This window comes from Colius striatus, chromosome 17 (genome assembly GCF_028858725.1).
Source record: "Colius striatus isolate bColStr4 chromosome 17, bColStr4.1.hap1, whole genome shotgun sequence".
Taxonomy (NCBI): domain Eukaryota; kingdom Metazoa; phylum Chordata; class Aves; order Coliiformes; family Coliidae; genus Colius; species Colius striatus.
In genome coordinates, this window is record NC_084775.1 from 6,070,610 (window position 1) to 6,094,034 (window position 23,425).

The window sequence follows — 23,425 nt, forward strand, 5'->3', positions numbered from 1 at the left end:
AAAATTCTGCAGAATCTTAAAGAAAAATCTTACCTGAAACTGCCGTAGACTATGAGAAGAATAGAAATCAGGAAGGTAGACACTTGACTGGAATCCACAAGGGAATATGCCCTGGAATTGGGAAAAAGAAAGCAGCTGTGTCATCACAAGTGATCATTCCTCCAGTGCCATTTGCTAATTCTTTTTCTTATTATATTCCAAATAGAGAATTGGATGATAAATCTTTACGGCAGCTCTCTCCAAGGTTCTCCTTTCATCTTGGAATAGGAAACCTGCAGCTTGTAAATATTGTAACTTTCAATATTCAAGACCACAGCATGTAAAATCTGTGCAGCCACCAAAGGACCATTCAGAAGCCTTGTGGTAACTTATTCAGAACTCACAACACTCAAGACTTTTTTTCCTCAAACACATTACAATTTCTTCAATTGCAACTAATGCAGCCTTCATGTAAGTAACACTACCTGTTTTCTGTAAGACTTCTTATGTCTTAACTGATTAAGTTAAGTTCCAATATGGCAGTCAAAGCTCATTTAGCCCAAGAAAAACCCCCAAACAAACAAAAATCCCAAAACCTCATGAAAAGCTGCAACATGCATTTGTTAAACCACACACAAATACTTCCCTTTTACATCCTGCAGACAACTTGATACAGGATTCCTGACAGAAATTTCAACAGGAGGCTTAAAACCCCAGGTTTATTTAGATGTCTTCTTTGCTCATAAAATTGGCCAACACATAACAATGATTCTAACCTTCTCCTTTTTCAACTTTGGTCACATTTGGCCTTTAGTTTCCAGTCTGTGGAACAGAGCACCTTAAAAGCATCTATGAATTTACTGGACTGCAAACACATGCAATGTGTAACTCAGCACATCCAATCAGTGTATATATAAATGCTGTTCAGGTTATATCCAATATATTTCAAAACATATTAGTTTTAGACACCGAGAAGAAACAGCTAAGCAGATACCTAAAAGAAACAGCTTAAGGATGAGCACACTATGTTTTATGTACTGTTACTAGCTTCAGTTTCAGGGAGAAGCACTCCCTCAGTCAACCTTGAGTGAAGGGAAACTTTGCATCCTGTTTGGATTTGAGAATAAATACTGAAATTCATCTATTATTAGAACCTTCATCAGGAATTCCAAATTTATAACAAAGGCAAAATAATTGAATGGAATTTCAACTGGGATTAAACACATCCAGGGTTATGCACTCAACTTTATTAACTGATCTACATAACATTATTTCTTCATAAATTGCCATATAGTTTTGAGATGAACAATATTTTCCAAGCAATTCATCATTTGGTGGCAACTTTGGAAGCTATGACAATTAAAAAGATATTTCATCATAATTACTAAAAACTAGTCAAAACAAGGCTGCAAATGTTAAAAATATTTATAAACCAGATAAAATAAGGCTGATACATGGATCATGGATCAGTCCTGTGCACAATCCATTAAGTCTTGTATTAAAACCAAAGATCTAATATACCCTAACCCTACTGATAGGCTGCAGTGATGATTAGGACAGCTATCTGCTTGAAAAACAAGAATTCAAGTCCTTCCGTCCTGCACTAGAAAAGCGCAACAGAGAAATTACAAACTCTTTGCAGACCAGTGACATTTCCTGACTTCTTCACAGAGAGACCTTATAGCAGCACAGCCTAAAAACTCAGTGTGGGTATTGTGATTATGGTCTGGGAAAACTCATGTTCACTGATACCCCAGCAACGAGGGCCAGGGGCATAGTCACATTCTCCTTCCTGAGGCAGCTGGGAAAAGAGCAACACAAAACACACAGTGTGACACGCCTAAGGGTAAGTGCATGGAGGGAATCAAGCAAGCAGCTCAGGCATTCCAGATTCCATCCAAAGTTTCCAACACAAGTAGCCCACAAGAAAACTTCAAGAGTAATTTTACAATGCTGAAGTGAATCTCATTGTAATTCAACCCTGCATCTTCTCAACATCTAATTTATGTAAGGATTTGTACAAAACCTGAAAACAGAACTGCCTCCTAAAACCCTAACACTGGGAAGTTCATTAACAGAACCTCTTGATAAGTAACAAATAACTATTTACAGCTATTAGACTACAATATTAAACCCACATTCTTCATGAAACCAAACACGTTTTCCTCTGTAAGCCAGCTAGAGAGAGGTAACTGAGGTAACTTCCCAAGCACCTAATCTGCAACTCAAGAGCTTACTCCAAACCTTCATCTTTACATTGCTGAGATCAATTTTAGCTAATTCTTTGCCATTAGGCATCTATTTCTGGCAGCTTCATGGGCAAGTGCTTACAACACAGAGCCTGCTAAGGCATGCCAAGACAGAGACACAGCAGGCACTGTTCTATAACATATTCCATGTGTCAGCCCTACAGCTATACAGTGAAAGTATTGTCCAGACAACAATCCGAGCAGCGAGCTCTCCAGCCTGGCACAGACTGCTCCATAGACCTTTACCTACAGACCAATTCCAAGGATGCCCAGCCTTTGTGACACACCACCCCTTCCCTGCGTCCCAAACGGCACTGTGCAGAACACCCCGCAGCACTCACAGCTGCCCTTCCATGCAGCCCTCTCCCTTCTGCATGAATAACTTCTGTATTCCCAAGGGAACAGAGACCCACTTCATTCCCAGCTAGAGAAGATGGTAACCAGCTAACAGAAGCTGCAACAACAATAGTAACAGCATACATTAGAGACACTTGCAAGCTCTCTTTCCTCTATCACCAGCTGCAGGTGAAAGCTCTCCTTTCCCCTGTGGCCACAGGTCTAAGTTCACCTGTCTTTGTAAACCTTCATCCTACATGGTCTGCCATCTGACTGCTTACAAATTTCTTACAAAATCTCCTCTTTTAGCCCTGCTGTTCTACTATGTACTCGCTTCTTAATTTCTCTGGTTTTGTTATTTCTTTTGCACTTCCAACTGACAAAAATCACTCCATCAATGCAAACACTAGTTCTAATATTTTAGCTCTTCTTCATATCCAAAAGACAAGTAGTTTCTTTAGAAGAGTCTCAACAGTCCTTCCAAAGCAGCAGGAGTCCCTTAGGCAAAGCCCAGTACTTCTTTATGCCCTCCATTTTAAACAATAAGTATCCACAACTCATTTTGTTCGATGAAGGCCCAGAGAAAGACAGAACTAGGAACTAAACATGTCTCCTAATGACAATGCTGAGCACTACTCTCTCCATAACCTGCTTGTCATGGCCCAGTTTGAAATGACCACAAGCCGACACTGCCATTATGAAAGCAACTGCTCACCTCTTGTCAATCACCTTTTCTCTTTCTTCATCCCATGCCAGCACAAGCATTTGCAAAACCACATAGAAAACTAGATCAGGCGACCTGTCTGCCTGAATAGTAACAGAGGATAAATGGCAAGGTTTTCAAAGTGATTGAAATTCATGATCTAGCCTGTTTCTAGAACATAAAACCAAAGAGGAAAGACTCTTCAGTGGCAGCGTTGGTTTAAGTACCCCAAAATCATTGCCTAAGAGATCGGGAAGATGTTTGCACAAAATGCCTAGTGAATGTATGATCAAAGAAATTCAGTCCGTCAGTGTTTCAAATGTCACTCCCCTGACTTCCAGGTATAAGAGAAATTATTGTACAGAATTCTGCCAAGAAGGGAATAGGAAGCCCATGTGTTGAAGTTCCCATAGCAATGCAGGCTAAAGACCTTGGATATGAATCATTCTAATACAAAAGCTGTTATAACAGTAGCAAGATAAACCTTCCCTGCATTTACTGTACATACAAAAGATACAAACAATAGCACAACAAATAAATCACTTCAACTTGGAAGTGCAGTAGATGAACTAACTTCACAAAAGTTCACATGAAGAGAGATCATATTTCAACTTGCATTTTTCTTTATCAGTGATCATAGTATACAAGCACTTTCAGGATTAAGGAAACACATCTACAAAAGGAAGGTAGGCATACTAGATAGGTTAGTGTAAGGATAGATTAAAATAGAAGAGTTTTTACTTTGTTTAATGAGATCAAATCTACAACTTGCAGACATCTATCACGAAATCACAGAAATCCACACTGACAGGGATGTAAGGAGATCATTTCATTTACTCAGTTATATTTGATCTTACTTTGGAGAAAGACAATCAATCAGCTATGACAGGTTTACCCCATCTGTTCTTCAAAACACTTATTGGTGAAATTAGAAGACTTTCCTTGACATCTAATGTAAGCCTTTCTTGCTACAATTTTAGCCCGTTTTTTCTCCTTCAAAACTCAAGGGGAGCTTCTCATACCAGACACAACTGGGGTAAACTGGAGCCCTATGTGAATTCACTCGCATATTTCAGTATCTGAAAGATGTGTCTGCTTGAGAAGTGACCACACAAAACTTCAGATACTCTTCAGCCCCACTAAATCCATGAATATATATTCAATTAATATGGTACTCTTCACCTACACTTCAAATATCACTTTTATTATAATATGTCCACTGTCTTCTTATAAAGTGACTACAATCCATGCCCACCAAAATGTGTATCCCACTTTCCCAATTCCCATTCTCTTTGAAAGAAAACTCCTCATAGGTAGGCAGCAGCATTGGAAGAGTAACAACAAGGCATCTCCTCTCCTGACCTATTACTCATCATTCATGTTCAGGACTTGCTGAATACATGAATTCAGTTTGAGGGTGTCATCTCAGCACTCAGTTCTTCAAATGGGACAAAAAAAAGCCACAACAAAAACTCAACAATAAACTTCGTCTGAAGCCTGCTGTTAAATGTCCAAATCAAGGATGGAGGAAGTTCCCACCTCTCCCTCCTCCATGGGTTTCATATATTTCAAAAGCTTTTCAGTGCCTTTATTACATCAGTGATTGCTATAGCAATAGCAAACGGCATGTCAAGAAATACCAGTTGGTAAATTCAAGGCAAGCTGAAGAATAAGTTATGACTCACTTCCTCTGCCTCACCCTTGGTTTTTGGAGTCATCCATGGCAGGTAGAATTCAGTGTTCACCTCCACATTGCTGCAATGACCCTGTGCTTCTGTTTTCTTTTGATCATGCAAGAGCACATCACTCATGAGGAGTATGTTTACCTGACGCTACTCGTCTCTTTCATTTTTCAAACATTCTACTACTTTATTCTTTAAAAGAAGTGAAAAGAAGTGTGAAAGAATAGTGATCAGGACAACTTATTGCTAAGAGCAATTCATTTTTGATGCTACAGTGGCAAGGCATTTGTGAGCTCTGTAGCATCATTTATAGATAGCACAGATGAGCAAACCGAACCCAAAGACTCCGAGCACAGCCTCAGGGCACATGGAAGCTGAGCACTGCCATGTACCAACATCAATTACAGTTAATTGCACAGCTCCTCATTTTGGTTGGGGGGTGGACTCTCTCTGTAGGTAAAACCAATACTACTTTTATCCTTTACTGGATTCCAGGTCAAGGGTATAACTAAAAAGCCTCTTTCAACTGCCTTACATGTGCAAGATATATACATATTTAAAAGCCTCCATTAGGCTTGCTGCCAAACCAAAGTTAAACCTGAGTGTAACAGTTCAAGGTATAATTTGAGGTGTGAAGTCATGGCACTCACAGCCGTAAACATATCTCAACACTATTTCATTCTTCAGTGTGATTCATACGAAAAACAAGCAAATTGCAAATGGCTTCACTTGCATTAAAGAAATAGCTGGCTTTCTAAAGAAAGTTTACAATTGTATCTCATTGTCACATGCAGATAAGGTCTGCCAAGTCCCAGGAATTTATCAAAACACAGATCATTCAGAAAAAACCTTAAAAAGAGTATGAAGGAAAAAAAATCAGAAAGAAAAAAGAGGAATTTGAGATGTCCCACTAAAACCAGATTTTCCTACACAAACTTGGTCAGGGCTCAGAGATGCATTTCAAAGTTGTAACCAGAGAATAATTCTGCTATTTATCATACAGAGGTCTCAAATCAACATTTTCACACTCTTAGATACCATATACATGTATTTCTACACATCCAGTTTAATAATTTGTTTTCCTCTTCTAGCCTCTCTGGAAACCTGACGTCCTAAAACTCTCCCCACAAAACTGAATTCTAAGCTCCGAACGAAATTGCTAAGAGAAAACCCTCCTCCAAGCACTCCTTGAGATGAAGCCTATGTCCAGTAACACATCAAGGACATAATCTTGCAAAGAAGAAAAAAACAAACCCAAACATTTTCTGTTAAAAGCATCTGAGCTACAGTTTTGGTTCACCTTACTGCCAACAGAACAAAGAATCACGTTTCACATTTAAGCACTACAGTAACTGGCAGATTTATAGATTTCACACTCAGCTTGGAGCACTCACTTCCATGCACAACTTCCAGTCCCCACATGGCAGCATGAGAACATCCTCCTCATCCAAAGGAGCATCATTTCCAACCACCACAGACCACTGTCCCTGTAACTCCAAAGTAACCCTCAGCCCCTGCCCTCCCAACTACTCTGGTGGAACCACAGGAAACAGGATACTCGGGAGCAAAATCTGCAATTCGTGGTTAATGGAGAAAAAGTATATCTTCAAATAAGTTGTACTGGACAGACATATCTGTTTGAGTATTAAGTAGTCAGAACGAAAATAAATACCTGAAACCATGTTGAATGTTTTTGACATTGCTACAACGAAAATGCAGCCTTTTTTATTCCATACTATCCATTGGTAGACAGAATGGGAGCCTGGATACATAACTTTCATCTCTTACCTACAGATAAACATAAATTTCCTTTTTGAAGTTCATTGTTTTCTTGAGGGGGATTTGTTGGCTCACTTGGTTTGGGGGTTTTGCTCTAAAACAGCAAAACAAAACCAAAAAAAGACCTGGGAACTTCTCCTTTCTTTCAAAGACATAAGAAAACCCAAGATGTCATGAAAACTGGGTATGCTTTTACTGTCAAATATCTGTCACCACCAGTCAGGGAATCCACTCAGCGGCAGATTATGAACTTGTACCACAAGTACACACAATTGCAAACATTTCTTGAACATGTGAACAAAACTTCCACACAATAATATCTGCAGTAACGGATGCCCATGGAAGTAAAGTTAGCAAGCGATCACTTCAATGAGTCCAACTGAACAAGAATAGAGAACCACATTTGATATCAAAACACAGAGATTGTTACTAGTGAATGTTTTACTCAAATTTGTGTTTTGATTGTGCCATGTTTATTTTAATTACTCTGTCTTAAGATAGGATTTGCCTCTGTTGGTTTGAAAACCAAAGGTCTGAGCAAGAAAGACTAACAGGCTAGCCCGACACTGTAAATTTTAGCCGCCTCAAGTGAGCTCACCTCTGGCTTCAGTGGCAAAAACAGAGCTCTGCCAACAAAACCTCCTTTATCAAACATTTGCCATTACAATTAGCTTGGGGTTTGCTAGTAAATCTTATTTTATTTATGGGCAGGAAAAGAAGAAAGAGGTGGAAAAATGACCCCAGCTAAGAAGCAGGCTGACCTGAAGTGAGTTTTCACTGAGGCCAGCAGTTGCACAGTTACTATGTCTGACACAAAGACGAAAGAAGTCAACACATGGTCAGGGATGAAGTGGGACTAAAACCCTTTCAGGAGTAGCTTACAGTTAGGTCTGATTAAGCACACTGTAAATACACACACCTGTAGTTCTACTGGAGTGAATATAAATTAAACAAAACTAACCTTCCTGTTTCCCTCTATCTAACCTCACAGAAGTTAGCACAGGTTTAATCAGTTCAGTCTTCAAAAGAGACCCCAGGTACTGTAGTTGCTGCAATCTATTATGACATTTTATAATATTTTATGCTATTTGGTCCTTCCACGTTTGTTCTCACTAGGAAACTCCTGGGTTGCAGCATGCAATAGTATCTATCTCTTGAGAACTGTAATAAAGTTTCCAAACAAAAATCTGACTCTAATGCTTTTATGGAAGAATTAAAATTAGCAAATATCAGAACGAGATGTAAATCTATAACTATGAAAATAAACATAAATATACGTATGAGACATCTGACAAAGCAAGAAGTTTGCACCTTAGCCACAAGAACAAAGTAACCACATAGCAAGACTTTCCTCATCTGGAAAACTGTTTCCACCTTCCACAAATAATCCGAAGGAGGACTAGAACGAGGGAGGAGAGAGGAGGTCAAATCAAAATCTGTTATGCTCAATCCTTTCTCACCAGACCCACAGGCATATTTTTTAATGTAAATTTTCAGATTCCAACAGACCAGTGAAGTCTGCAAAGGTCAGTCCAATATTTAGCCTATTCCAAAGCCTTGCTGAAACAGCTCTTCTATCTAAATTACCACTTTCAACTGTATGAATTTTCCAAAAATAGCCCTTTTTACATCAGAAAAGGGTGTGGTTACTGTAATTTAAGTCTACAGAATAGCGCTGTGCAAGATGTCTACAGTTTTCTCCTAGACAGCCTCATCATGATTCAAACAACATTGTGCTTTCAGGAAGAGTCGTTTGGAAATGTCAGTGGTTACCCCTTGTGCAGGAAAGTTTTCTCCAATTTTGACAGCTAAGACCTTTTTGGCTTATAAAAGGATCAGTTTATATCCCAGTCATACAGGCAACCTGGAGTTTTCAATCACTTGATGCTATAGCTCTGCATTAGACACAAAACTGCTTAGTGATAGGTTTCATTTTATGGCACTTGTTCTAGTTACAAGAAGATAAAAACTTGCTCAAAGTCTCCAGCTTAGGCTCACATCTGTGTTTTGATCTCTGTAAGCCTTTTTCTATTTAACAGAAAAGCTCAATAGCAATTACTATAATCACCTAAAACATGAGGGTGTCTCCTACTCCCCATTTACAATAAAATAAATCTACTGCTTGAAAAATAAGTACAAGTCTCTTCCACACAAGAACCCCCTCATTCAATAACAAAGTCCCATCCAGAGTGAGCTGTACAATGACATGTCTACAGCCTAAGGTTTCCTGCTGCCAGCCATGGTACAGTCAGAACAGGCTCGACAGAGGTGTTTTGGTCTTACAGGAGCAGCAAGATCTGTTCTGAGCAATACTGGAAACCACTGCAGTGAAGATGCTGACAGGCAATTTATATCATGACTCAACATTGTTAACACAGCTAAAAGAGCCCGAGTTATTACTTTCAGCCACCAGCATCTCAGAGGACCTTAGGCCATAACTAAAAGTTGTCTGAGCTTACAAAACATGGGAGTTTTCATTATTTGGAATTAAATGTTTGTCCCAGTCTTCACTGCTGCTCCATCTGGCCCAGGAAGATGGTCGTGAGCAAATATCTCATCTCTGTCTCACAATTAAGAGATTCATGCTGACTTTGAAAGCTATTGCCAAACCATTAGTGTACAGTCTCTGACAGTAATATATAAAAGTGTCTTATTCACAAAACAAAACAAGTTTTCACTGAAAGAAAAAACAACAAACTAAACCCCCAAAACCCCAAACCCAGCCCTCTCTCCCATCTATTCCCTGAGCACCAAAATAACCTCAGATAACTGGTGACATCAGACTAGCCTTACTTTTGAGTAATTCAAAACTATGCCACTTAGACTTTAAGGTTTTCTAGATTTAGAACAGTGAGGGATAGTATGACTTCAGCTCTGCATTTGCTCATCTCAAGAACAACAAAAAATGGAAAGCTCTACAACAGCCTCAGATTATTTTGGCGCGTGCACGCACACACACACACACACAAAAGTTAAACGTCTAAGATGAATCAATCTATTCTCCCAACTAATATGATCACAAAGCACATTCATTAAGCAGAAAGAATCGTTATTCCTGATAAGAAAAAAAGTGTTAGTAGGGGAAAAATGACTTTCAAGTGGATCAAGGAACTACAGCAGGTGAACACAGAACATTTAATGTATGTTTAATTTTTTCCTTAAAGCAAAAGTATTGACTGAAAACAACATCCCTTCTACTTTCCAGTATAAGTGAAAAGCAAGGAGTTCAAAACATCAAAAATAAGCCAAACCCCAAACCTTACTCGCAGTTAGAATGAAAAGCTTGAAGTAAAATCTCACACCAAGTTTCCCGTAATAATGCAGTGATACCATTTCATGATACCATTTCATGGGTCCAGCACTTCATTTGCAGAGGAAGAATACACTGCTGTTCACAAATGCAGAAGTATCATTCTAAAAAAAAAAAATCACACAGCAATATATTTCGCTTCTTGAAAAGCAAACACAAGCCAATTTTGTTACAAATAAGAAACTACTTTAAATAGGAAAAAATCAATTATCATTAGAATCTGCATCACTATTATATCAAAGAGCAGCTTTTCACTGCTGAATGGATCTCACCCTGAGAGAATGCACAAAGCTGAGTGTGAATGGAAATCTATTTCTGTGATTAGTTCAGTTACTACTGAGGCAGGAGACTGAGGGTGTGGAGGAGGGAAATTATGCTTAAAACCGGGATTTTGCTCCTGTTCTTATGCAAGTCGTTGACTCCCTATTAACTGGAATTAAAATTCTCACCCTGACAAGCAAAGGACACACTCCACAAAGTTTCCTAATCAAAGGGAAAGTATGGTTATTTTACTGGGTACGGAAAGAAAACAGAAACAACTGAATCAGAGAGCAACATGTATTTATTACAGGAACAAAATTTCTGACTCTAAAGCACCAAAATGACACACTACAAAGAAACACAAACAATGCAGCATGTTTCCAAGGTACCTGTGCCAAAGAGTGACTCAGGGCAGCATGAAGCTATAAAACAGAACTTCAGCTTAAATTGTTAGCATAGCACTAAATGCAAAGAAACAGAGTCTAATACAATTACCTTTTTAAAACTGCATATGATTTGGCACAGAAGTCAATTAAGGTTTTACACAATAAGAATTATTTTCCCATACTACTGAGCCTACTAATACCAGTATTCTGGATAAACACTCTGTAGTCACATTTTTCCTGAGGTGTTCCCTCCTCTCCCTTTCTCATATTTTTAATTCTATTTTGTAAGAGCATACAATAAACACAGCACAGGAAGGAGAGGACTGCTAAGGGGAACGTGGCCACTATTATTTAAGTGTGAATTTAGCTTAGTGTGAGCAGAATTATCAGTCTGTCACTGGAATGTGTGCAGAAAAGAGTTTCTAAGATGACTAGGAGAGATAAGAACTGAGTTTATTTAGCATTAAAAAAATGCACGGCAAGGGGAGAAATCTACACACAGGCAAAATGAAACATCAAATGAGGGAACTATGAGATTAAAATGACCTCAAATTGTGTTACTTGCAATAGGGGAATTCAAGTTCTTTCCCAACACTAAACAATATATTGATTCAGTTGAACAACTATGTAAAGGCATCAAAATAACATTACACAGGAAAGAATGTCACCCATGAATTTGCAATAGTCATTCTAAATGTTCAACTGACACTATAGCAAAAGGACTCAAGATGGTAACTTCTGTTCACATCTCTCTCTTACTGTAGCATTCATTTAATTTCATTTAATGGGTGTTGTAAACTAGACAAACTGGAACACAGCAGAGCAACAAGTCACTTCTAAGAAAATGTTTTTACTTAGGCATTCATTAAGTGTTAAAGCTGAGTCAGATTAAGTCCTCAGCACCAGAACTCCAACCCAGACACAAGTCCAACTGAGCGCTGCCAGGAGCAGGTGTTACTAGAAATTGTGACACCTCCAACCATACGGATGGAAAGCTGAACTCATAAACACAACTCAGGTGAACTTCTGTGTTTCCCACCTTCAACAGAATTGCTTTGAAAAGTGCAAGTTGACACTTTTCCATTAACTTAAAACAATTTCTGTAAGGATTAGATTATTAATAGTTCAATACATTCAGGAAAAACACAGAACTTCTGGACTTGACAGAGCTGTCCATGTACCAGCAGGCTCAGAATGACTTAATACATGCCTGGCATCTAGGAGCCACCATCAAACAAACACTGTGTGGTTTTGAAGACATACTGCTGATGCTACAGAAGAGGACTCAGCTTTCCAGGAAATTTTATATGCTGAAGCCCAAATGCTGATCCTTCAGCATCTATTTCAATTCACATTTTAATGTAATTTATGTAGTAAACAACAAAATACAAATTAATGTGACTGGATTTAAGCATTTCAAATTAACAAAAGTCTTTTCAGCTCTGCAGCAGTCTCATGCCATCATACTGCACACAAAAAAAATCAAACACTGTTTGTGCAGAGGAGTAATCTCTTATTAGCGCAGCTAATATCCATCTGAAGAGACACAAGTGTTTCAATACATAAACAGGAGAGGTTTTGAAATCCTCAAGGGGTACATTAAACACCCACATATCAGTTAGATTTAAAAAATACCTCTCACCACAAAGACATTTACTATCATATCAACACCACCAGAAATTTGGCAGAGTAACTAAAAAAATTTGAAAATCTTATGTTTTCCTGCCTGAGAAGAAAAAAAAAAGTGTAGAGTCAAAGACACTCAAAAGGATTATGAAAATGAAAAGGGAATGTCACAGCTCTCTAAGCAGCACCTGGAAACTGATAAAGGGGAAAAATACCCGTCAGCTGCAAAATCAATATTGCTGAAATTTGGGATTTGAAAACACATTAGCAAAATATTTAAGACTTTTGTTCCAGCCATTCAAGTTTCAACTTAGGCAGCCAGGATACATTTTGAAAGCAGAATTCTATATAATGAAGGGTGTAAGACAGCCCATATAAAACAGAAGTCTAGCTCTCTAGAAAGCTATTTCAGTTAAACATATTCGGTTCATTTAACTTTCACAACTTTAAGGTTTTTTCCCCACAGTATGAGAATGCCTTAAACCATTATGTGCCACCTAACTTTTCTACCCCAAATACTATTTGTAATGTTTTTGTATTTTCTGAATGAAGAAAACTAACAGTGATAGAGAACAATTTTCTACTAAACAACCCACCTCAATCAAAAATCTGCCTTTTTTTTTCCAGGTAGAATGCAAAAACCTGGAGTCTTAGAAACATTACAAATGTAATTCTTCTGTTCCCCATTCCTTTCTCTCTAATTTGGCACCTCTGCTGGGTTTCATTCCTGTTCTGGATTCCCATGTCTTAAATCCACATACAGAAATACTACCGAGGTAAATCCTCCCAATATCCTTCTGTAATCCTCAGGGTTACTTTAAGCAACAGACCAGTCTGAAAATACCAGAGTCTCCTGGGAAGACACAGATTACATACTGTTGTGCTGCATTTGTATTTCTGATGATTTTTTTTTCTCAGAAAAGGGTCTGTAGTGAACATCCAGATGTTTAACCTCCCTAAAAATAACCAAGTTCACTCTTAGAATGCTCTTTTAATCCCAGAGCACCCTACATGCAAAAGCAGTCACAGCAGAACTAGAACTCAACTCCAAGACAAGTTAAACTTTTAGCAAGACACACTAGCATTTTTTGTTGATTGTTGGTTTAAATACTGTATATAAGCCACCTACTAAATTTACACATAATTAACTTTGCTTTGAATTCTGTAATAAAAACTAAATGTTACCTTGATAATATTAAAATGCTATTTCACTTTCACAACATTATTCAGATTTGAATGTACCAGGTGATGAACAATGTAAATAATTCTTAAATATCACTTAATCACCCTTACTATTTTATTTGAAAACTACTTTTGCGTAAGATGTAAAGCACAGTGAGAATGTAGCTCCCATAAATTTTAAGCTGGTTTTAAAACACTATTTGATTACTGCTGGGTGTTTGGGGAACTTGTTAAGTTAGGATTTTATGCATGAGCAACTGCATCTTGGTTTGAAATACAAAAAGAAAAAATGATTTTAATGAACATGTAAGCAATTAGCTTTCATCAGCCACGCATGCAGTTGCAAATCAAATACTACAATCAGAGGTGGAAGAGTAAATTACGTATATTTCACTCCCAGAGATCAATTCCAGAAGTTTACAGAAACAAAGACACAAAATGCAAAAGAAGAAACATGCTAATGCTGCTTCTGGATGTCCAAAAAGTAATTTTAATATTTGAAGTTTACAAGTAACACGTAGCTGAAACAAAATCATGCTCTGTGTGCAAATTGTTAAGATTAAAAATTAAAAAACTCTAAAAAAACAGCTCTGCTCAAATTCATCCCAAGGTAGGAAAAAACCCACAACACACTGAAAGACAATTTCAGCCTGCATACAAGTACTAATACCTACTATACAGCCATTTAACTGTCACTTCTGCATAGCTGCTAGTGTGTGAATATATCAAAAGTCTCTGAACGAGAAAGAGGAAGGAGCTTTGGAATTTATCTCTATTAGATGTTATTCTTCCCCACATTCCAACAGTGAAGATCCAAGTGACTGCTTGAGACTTAGTCCAGAGATCGCAGACCTTTCAGACTAGATTTTTGTCACGGCCAGCAAACAAAGGCTCAAACGATGCTGTTCCAGGGATGCATTAAAGCAAGAGCCGACACGAGTCACAGCTCAAGTCCCATGTTGCTATGTCTGGAAAGATGCGCACACACACACACACAAAGAAAAGACTTTCCCTTTAGACTTCTCTGTCTACCATTCTAGAAATAAACAGAGGCTAACAACAAGGCATAAGCGGCTCTAACACTTAACAGGAGGTAAAGTGCAGGATTAAGCAGATTAAAATCAAAACAGCACAAAGTTTACGATATCTTTCCTGCCTGTTGCATTTCCTATCTTTTAAGTGAGTTCTAAATCAAGGTATTTGCAATTTAAGATAAAACAAATCATTAATTCTGTAACAGGATCAAAGTTTGATGATATCTTAACACGAGGAAGTGATCAAAAAGTGTGGGGAAAAAAAAGTGACAGATGTGGTTTCTGGATGAAAAATCGAAGAGAGCTTTTCTTTGTTCAGGACTTAACACTGTTTTGCTCAAATGTTTTCCTCTAATCTCTCCAGAAATTACGATAACAGCACAAGTCTGGCAAAGAACATTTTCAACCCCAAACTACTCTAAAAATATTGAACACAGAGAGCCACACCCACAACACACATCTTACGGCAAGGGCTGACATAGATTGGTGACACTGTAGGACTGCTTAGGGGATTGCATTTGTGCAAGTCAGAGCAGAGTTTTCAGGCAGCAACTAGTGCGTGTTGACACCTCAGGAGATGCATGAGAACACCTCCCTTTCTTTTAGCTGTCATGCTCTCTACAAACTTGACTGAGATATCCAGTCGAATGGTGTTGGATTTGATCAGGAATGTGATGACCAAGAGTTTGTTCTAGCCTTCTTTCATGTTTTAGAAAGTAAATTTGTTTATAAATTCTTTTTAAGAGGAGAATGACATAGATTCCAGAGACGTAATCATCTATACGAAATCTTGTTTAACAAAATAGAAAGTATGAGCCACAATGTCTGCTCTCCTGGGAATGAAGGGGGATAAATAATCACTGGAAATATCACAGCACATCCCTGACAGTTACCTAAATTAATGTTCAGACAATTGTCACAGGCAAGTTGTAGCAAACCAGTAGTGTCTGGAGGCTTTGATTACAGGCTTCTGCTGCCACAGTATAAGCCATTCAACAGAAATTATTTTTGCTCATGTTAAACAATTCTGAATTACTAAAACAACCAAAACAAATCAGCCCAAGTAAATGCCCCAAAACACAAAAGCTCTTCTTAAAGTTTGTGTTTCTAGGTTATTTAATATAAAATAAACTTTAAGTTTAATGTTTCCTGAATCAATCATTCCTTCTCCAGACCAATTTGGAATAGTTGAGTGACACTACAGAAGACAGCTCAAGTTTCTGGCATCTTAGACCAAAAGGATGCTCTAGAACAGTAGAAATATTTTTATTTATAATTAGCAAGCAAGCCACACAATCTGAAGTATCAGAGTGAACAAATAAGCCAGAAAAAAGCATCAGAGAGTTGCCCAGAGCTACCTGTCCACGCAGACAAGTTTACTGACTATTATTATTAGATGTAAAGGAGTCCTTTAACAGTTCCTATTGCGGGTTTCTTTTGCAAATACTAATGATCTGTAACACCACTTGTATTTTCTAAGGCACAAGCACTTTACAGTAATAAGACCAAGAAGTGACATAACACAAACATTTTCAACTCCAGCATCCATAACACAAAGCTGCTATTTAGACAAAATCTGGACTAGTGGCTACACCCCAAACTGAACAGAAGGCCTCGGTTCAGGGGCACACACCAGCTCACAGCTCCCATTTCCACTATAGAGATGGAATATGTCTTACTGTGAAAATTACACTTGGTGTAGAACACAATGGCTTGTCAATAAGCAAAGCAGGTGATTACCCTGCCATTAAAGTGCTGAGATCACAGACTTCCAGTTTTCTTTTAACGTTGTGAAAGCAACAACATGGATCATAAATCCAACCCACACAGTTACCCAAGGGGTTTCTCTGTTACTCTTTTCACATCTTCCACTTAAGAGAGTTTCTGTAACTTTCTAGCAGGGAAAGCATAGCTTGGCTAGGCAGCAAGGAGGTTGTGTAGCTGATCTAAAACAGAGCACCACCTTAAAAGGCACAAGGAACCACATGGCAAAAGAAAGGTTTCTCGCACCTTACCCAGCACACTTTCACATGCAAATGAAGAGAGGAACCCACACAGGCTAGTCACTTCCCGAATCTTAACATCAAAAACAAGTTCTGGTACATTTATACCATAATAAAAAGACTTTCTGAAATTGCTTTGGTGGTGAAAATTACCAGTAGTATTACAGAGTTCTGCAGGATTCCCATTACCATTTTGCCTTTTGTTCCTCACTTTCCATGTATCGGAAATAGAGGAGTGGCATATCTGTAATAACACAAGAATTAAGGGGGAAAAAAAAGGCTTAGTTACAAACATGCTAAAAATTTAACTGAGGGGTCTCTCACTGTAAAGAAAACATCCACTTGGCATTCATTTCTAACAAATATCTCAATAACTTCTAGTTACAAACATTTACTATTCAAAACAATCTTTGTTTCCAAAATAAGAACACGATGAATTTATATTAGTTGGATATTTTTTGGAATCATTGTCCTGAGGTGTCGACAACCTTAAGAAAATCTAAACACCTACTTGATTTTACAGAGCTGAATAGCTTGTGTGGAAAACATATGGGACATCACTCCCTGATAAGGCACCACACTTTCTAAGAATCGTGAATTCACGTCATTCCCACAGCTATTTTTGAACTCTTTCTTTTGTTCCTCTCTCTTGCACAAATTGCTAGCAAAAGAATTAATATGCCAGGGTAATGGAGGCTAGGTTGGGAATGACTTGGGGCATTGTTCAGTGTCCTGAGGGGTCAGGAGATTCTCTTATCTCACTTCAACAAACAGGTCTAAATTTTGAAAGGCTGTGGCACTGCAGCATTTCCAAATCAGTCATACAGATCCTATCAATAAACTGCCACGGAGTTCTGGAATCCTGTTCATCCAAAGCTATCCATTTCCCATGCAGTACCACCATATGGGATATTAAACAGCAAGTTTCCTAAGAGCACAGAAAAAAATCCGTTACAAAAAACTCCCAATAGCTGAACAACAAACCAGGAATTCAAGGCTACTATTAGTAACACGGGATAACAGTTTTTCACACTTTACCATACTGAAAGGGAACTACATTAGTGTTTTCCAGAACTGAGGCATTAATTTATCTGAACAGGGCTTGAGACAAAGGAGTCTTTAACATTAGAAAACACAGCCTGTCTTCTAGTAATGCAATTCAGCCTTGACCCAGACACTGTCAGTCACTGAAGTACAGAAATGGCATTTTTCTCAATAAGGTTGTTCAAGATAAATACTCTATGAGACTAATAGCTCATCTTCACCTTACTCCTCTTGCTCCTCTTATAGCCGTACTACCCGAGTATCAGGCATCTGCTGAAGATCCAGGGCCAAGTTCATCTGCTGTGCAACCAAGCCAAGGCACATCATCCCAGCCATATTTATCAACATTCAATCACATACAGAATATTATGGTTGTCATGGTGCCAGCAAGCAGTTTACAAAGGGCAATGACTGAACAGATGAATTATGTGGCTATAAGCAGGGAAATTCCTGTACAGCTTTCAGCCTGCAATATACCATGAGAGAAATCCCAGTGCAAAGGGCAGAGTCCCACAGCAACACTGCTGTGCTGAGAACGTCCTTCAGCCCCTTCAGGTAAAGATAGATTTGCCAGATGCCTGCCGAGGTGTCTTAATTGTGTGAACTGAAGTGACTGCTCAGTTTGCCACACCAAGAGCCAGCCCAGGCAGCCTTCAACCTGAAAGCACAAATAATCCAGCACTAGTCACAGGACAAGCTGTATTGTCTCTGAGGACCTAATCAACAAATTCACATTGAAAATTGTACTGTGAAACACTGCAAGACAAATATGTAATCATTTTGGCAGCTTGGCTTGGTCAGGAAAGAACACGGTGAGCAAAAAGAACTCATATATTTCAGATAATTCTTAACAAATCTGTACTCTGACTTCTTATGGGATGCAGAGAGGCAGGTAACAGCCTAAACAAAACATGCTCAGACCAAAGCATCTCCACCTGAAGCAACACAGAGAAGAACACACAGAAAGAGTACAGCAGGTTTCCTAAAAAGCATACAAAGGAATACCACGACTAATGTTGTACTGGATTTCGATCAAAAGTCAAAGCCAGAGATGAAGTTGACTCTGTAAGCACACGGTTTCACTGAAGACACAGATGTTATCCTGCAGAGTCCACCTTGAGTGGCCTAACTTGCTCTCAAAGTATTATCTAAAAACATTGTGTGCATATTCCTGATTAACTTATTTGTCTTGTGGCCAGCTTCATCCTTTAGCACCAGGCTCTCACCCATGCTCTGCTCCTCCTCTCCATGGGCATCCTGAGGTTCTAATGAAACAGGAGAGCAAGCTGCCCCAGACCACTGTAGCAGCTGTGCCCAGCTCTAGATTTTGTCACTACATCCAGATCCAGCAGTACAGATATTCTTTCACTAACCTTCGTCTATCTCAAGTATAACTCTCACTGTAGCCAAGGCCTTACAAAAGTTTATTCACATGCATAAGAATTCTTTCTATAAGCAACAGAGCTGATCACGCAGAATAGAACTCCAACAGCAGAACATGCGGCAAACCCCACCTCTTTGTAAGTCACTGCCACCTCACAAAGGAAATACAACAACTGAAGATCCACAGTGGTTCAGAGACTGAAAAAGTGCCAGAATGTTTGTACTAGAACCATACAACTGGTTTATCTGTGAGGTAGAGGTGTTTTGGCAATGAGTGCTACCGGGTCCCAGGAAGGTAACCTAGCAGAGACTCCAGTGTCCCTACCATTTCCCACAACCAGGTATCCTCACTTTGAAGTTTACATGGACTCAAAACCACAGATGGCCAAACTGATGGAAGAACACTCACCCAAGACTTAACGTACAGACACTATGAAGACCTCTCAGGTATGGAGTATATTGATCTAAATGCCACATTGCTTCCTAAACAAAACCCACCTTTCTATCCCAGTACGAAAAATATTTTTCTATTTCAAGGTTTAACTTCCACAGCAGTTTCTGTACCTAAGTTACAAATATGCAGAACACATTGATTCTCTCCAATCCTTTTCGAAAAGATATGAAAATGTAGTAGGCTAATTAGAAAAAAAGGTTGTTTTTACCACTCAGGTCACAAAGGAAGATGTTATCTCATTTATATCAACTCTACTGTTGATTTGAGAAACCAAACCAAAACCATACCTTACACCAGTGTTTGATTGATTATGTGCTTGGAAATTCAAACTCTTTTTAGAAATGTATTTAGAAGTCAGATCAAAAAATAAAACTAACAGATAATAGTTTAAGAGTTTAACAATCATCTCTTACAATCAACAAGCCAAACACAAAGCCAAATTGATCAATATGACCTTGTCATACAGAAAGAGCAGCTCTGAATACTATTGATGAGTTGACTTACCACTCAAAACAGGATTATGATGCACACTTTATGATAACCTGCCTGGGTAGAATTAAACACTGTTTTTGCTAAAAATTCATAAAAGAATGAGTTAACACCATCAGCACCAAACTCTGAATCTTCAGGGATGATGCTGAAAGTACATTCCTGTATGACTCAAAGCTATTCAGCAGCCAGTCTGTCTAGCCAGATTTGAGCACCTTTCACGGTGCTGGGTCTGTATCAAGATACATTAGTGTCATGAGATGATGGCTGGTGAGATCCTGAAGCAAATGTGACTACTCACAGCCACATAAAGTGAGAAGACTGGAGATTCAGCTGGCATGAAAATACAAAATCCAGCCCGTAAAAATGTGCACCCTGGTTTTGTTACCTCCAGTCAACAGAGAGGCAAACTCAAAAAAAGGTCTCAACCGTAACAAATGTGGCCACTTCACAGTTAAACGCATTGCATACATGACAGAAGTTGTCCTATGACAGACTGGACAGGATCTGATAACAGGCAGCAGAACAACAGAGAATGTTTTCAACAAATTCTAGACTAAATACCTAAAACCTTTAAAAAGTAGGAAAACTATTCTGAGAGGATGTTTTGTGAATCTTATGAATCTGCTTCCACCCTTCACTTTTTTCACCTTTTGCTTTAGCTTTATGGTGGCTCTTCTTCATGTTCCATCTGCAAAAACATTAAAAAAATAAAGATAACTAGCTAGAAAACTAATGTTGGGGTTCTTGTTAGGCACTTAAGCATGATGAAGAGGCTCATTCTGTTCTGTACCCTGTGTAGCTGCTTACAGCTGCATCTGCTTTTGAAGCAGTCAAGTTAGCAGAAAATTAAAATAAATCTTATAAAAGTCCATCTCTTCACTCTACAGCTTTAAAGTTTCCTTTTTTGAGAAAAGAAAAAAATAAACCCCTCTTTAAACTATTTTCAACAGAAAGCCTAATTAGATTCTACTTTTCATCTTCAAAACCCTGCAGAGATCGTAATATTCCCCACAAGAGCTTTTAGCCCTTTGTGGTAATTTCTCAGAGCAGCCATTCAAGTGAAGGTACAGGATCAGCCACCTCAAGAAGAGTTCACAGAGCAGATAATCTTTCCTCCAGTAAAGAGACCATTAATTTGAACTTCTAAAAAGGACCACAACGACCTTGACCCATCAAATCTAGAAAGTAAGACAGACATCTCTCACCTTACCAGCCTGCAACACAGGCTACAGAAGTCTGTACAACCCCACTCTGTTTGCCTCCTGCTTTGTCACCAACCTCACCTTTAGCTAACAGTCACCTGGAAAGTGGGACTTCCCATTGACTAAATAAGTCAAAATCACGCTACACCTATTTTATCTTGCCAAATAGGTCTGACACAGATGATGGTGAGATAAATCACAACTGTAGCCTTGACAGGGGTAAATTTAGAATAGTAAAACCAGTCTTTTGTGTTACAACATACCACTGGGCTTTGGTTTCATGCATCCAACACATCTATACCAACAGCTAGTTGACCCTAACTACAATGATTATTCAGTATTCATCGTTGAATTTCTACCCACTGCAAAAGCTTCCAAGTAAATTTAAATCAGTTTTTAAATTGGAGCTGGCTGTCCAACCAAAGAAGGGGTGGAAGGCTGCTGAGTGCCACAGCCCGGAGAATTAACATGGCAGCAAGGTAAGCTACAACGGGGGCTGCTGGGCTGCCCTTGCTCCCTCCCACTGCAGCAGTTTGTAAAGCCCTTCCTGCCCCAGCTATACCATCTCACATGGAGTAAGATGAACTTATTACTCCAAGTAAATACTGAAATTAAAATAAATACTAAGGCTATACAGTTGCTACTAGCTCAACCTATATGGAGCAACTCCCTACAAAACTCTTTACGTGCTAAGCCCGCTTGATGTTTTGTGCCATCTGAAATAGGCTGCACCACAAACCCAGCTGACAGTGCTTTTGCTATTCTAGCAAGAAACTGCTATGTGCAGTACTATCAACATGAGAAAACAAGGTGAGTGATGAGGTCCCAAACTCCTCTGACTTGGTGGAGTGCTGAATTTGTAACATTTCTATTGACCTCTGTAAACTTCTAACAAACTTGTTATTCAAAATTATGCACCATTGCAAATTGCATAGAAGTCATCTTCCAGCTAGTTGTCAGATGAACAAAAGGACTTCTTAAAGATACCTCTGTCCAAAAATGGCAGCATCTATAGGAATCAATAAGTAAATTTGGGCTTTTGAGACAGAAAATGACAAGCAGAAAAGCACTGACCAGCTAAGAACTAATCAATGACACCACAAGACTGGAGGGTATTCAGCTTTAATAGTTCACACTGCACAGCAGCTTTTTTTTTCTTTAGCAGCTGGACTGAAGAATAAACTATTTTCAAGCATATTCCTGCAGGTTTCAACTTTTAATCAGTTCCAATAGAGCAACGTAGCACCAAAAAGAAAATATGCACAGTGATTTTCTTCTACCAGTTCAGCCTCGGTTTTTCCTGGAAACTTCACTCAGATGTCACCGGAATTAAATCAGACTGTTTGACTAAATGGCTTGCATCAATTATTTGCTTTTAGAGTATATGTTAACACTTAAGAGTCATCACAAAATGTCAAAGGGCAATAAAGACGGCGGCACTTGTGCCAGAGACGTTGATACATCATAGTACTGCAACAGAGGAACAAAAAGCTGAGGTACTAAAGACCAGAATCCATTTTGCTTTTCTTCCAATTTTTAGGAAATGGAAATCACTGCATTTTAAAAAGCATGACACGTATTTCAAATTGCTTCTTGAAGGAAGCTTTCATAAATACATATTTTTGGCATGGTGTTTCAGTTACAAATGATTAATGACAGAGATTTCAGCACTTGAATCTAGTATTTTAAACTGTGATGTTCACTAAAACACATCTCATTTCAGAAGAACTTAACATCCTCCATTAATTTGGCCTATCTGGTGATCCCCACACAGTTCTTCAAATTCTATCAGCACAGAACAGAAATATAAAACCACAAAAGGGACCTTTAAGATCGAATCCAGCCATTAACCCAGCACTGCCACCACTAAACCATGTCCTTAAGCACCAGGTTGCACAACTCATACCACAATCACAAAGTGCACAAAAATAAGCAATTACTTTATTGGATCACATCCTTCAATAAAAACAAGCAATGCTCTCAGGCTCCTCGAACCTGGCACAAATCACAGGAAAAAGTAGTGCAGTGGTAGATCCATATGCCTAATAGCTCACTTTCTATCACAGGAAATCATATTCAGGTTTTCTTCTGTGTATGGAAATTCAAACTTTCATCTCTAGAAAAGCATCCTGAACTATCCCTCCAGACTCCAGCCTCTTTGGGCTTCCAAATAACTTCCTTATCATCGCAGGAAGTGGAAGGCAAGAGTCCCTGGCAATCCCAAATCCATATTGTGATCACCAAGGCAGAAAGACACGTCTGCTTCCTGGTCCAGCAAATAATTTACGGTATGCATTTGAAATGAAATAGATTTAGAAAG

At 38.7% G+C, this 23,425-nt stretch overlaps 1 protein-coding gene across 3 annotated transcripts in view; it reads right to left on the reverse strand.

Moving 5' to 3' along the window:
* The window catches only part of SPPL3 (signal peptide peptidase like 3), a 50,247-nt gene that overhangs the window by 21,200 nt on the left and 5,622 nt on the right, over positions 1 to 23,425 (reverse strand). For 2 of the 3 annotated variants that reach the window (XM_062010161.1, XM_062010160.1), the window contains exon 2: positions 34 to 111. In XM_062010161.1, coding sequence (XP_061866145.1) covers positions 34 to 111 — 78 coding nt within the window. Of the gene's footprint in view, positions 1 to 33; positions 112 to 10,071; positions 10,143 to 23,425 lie in introns of all 3 variants that reach the window. The other variant, XM_062010162.1, reaches the window with a different exon arrangement.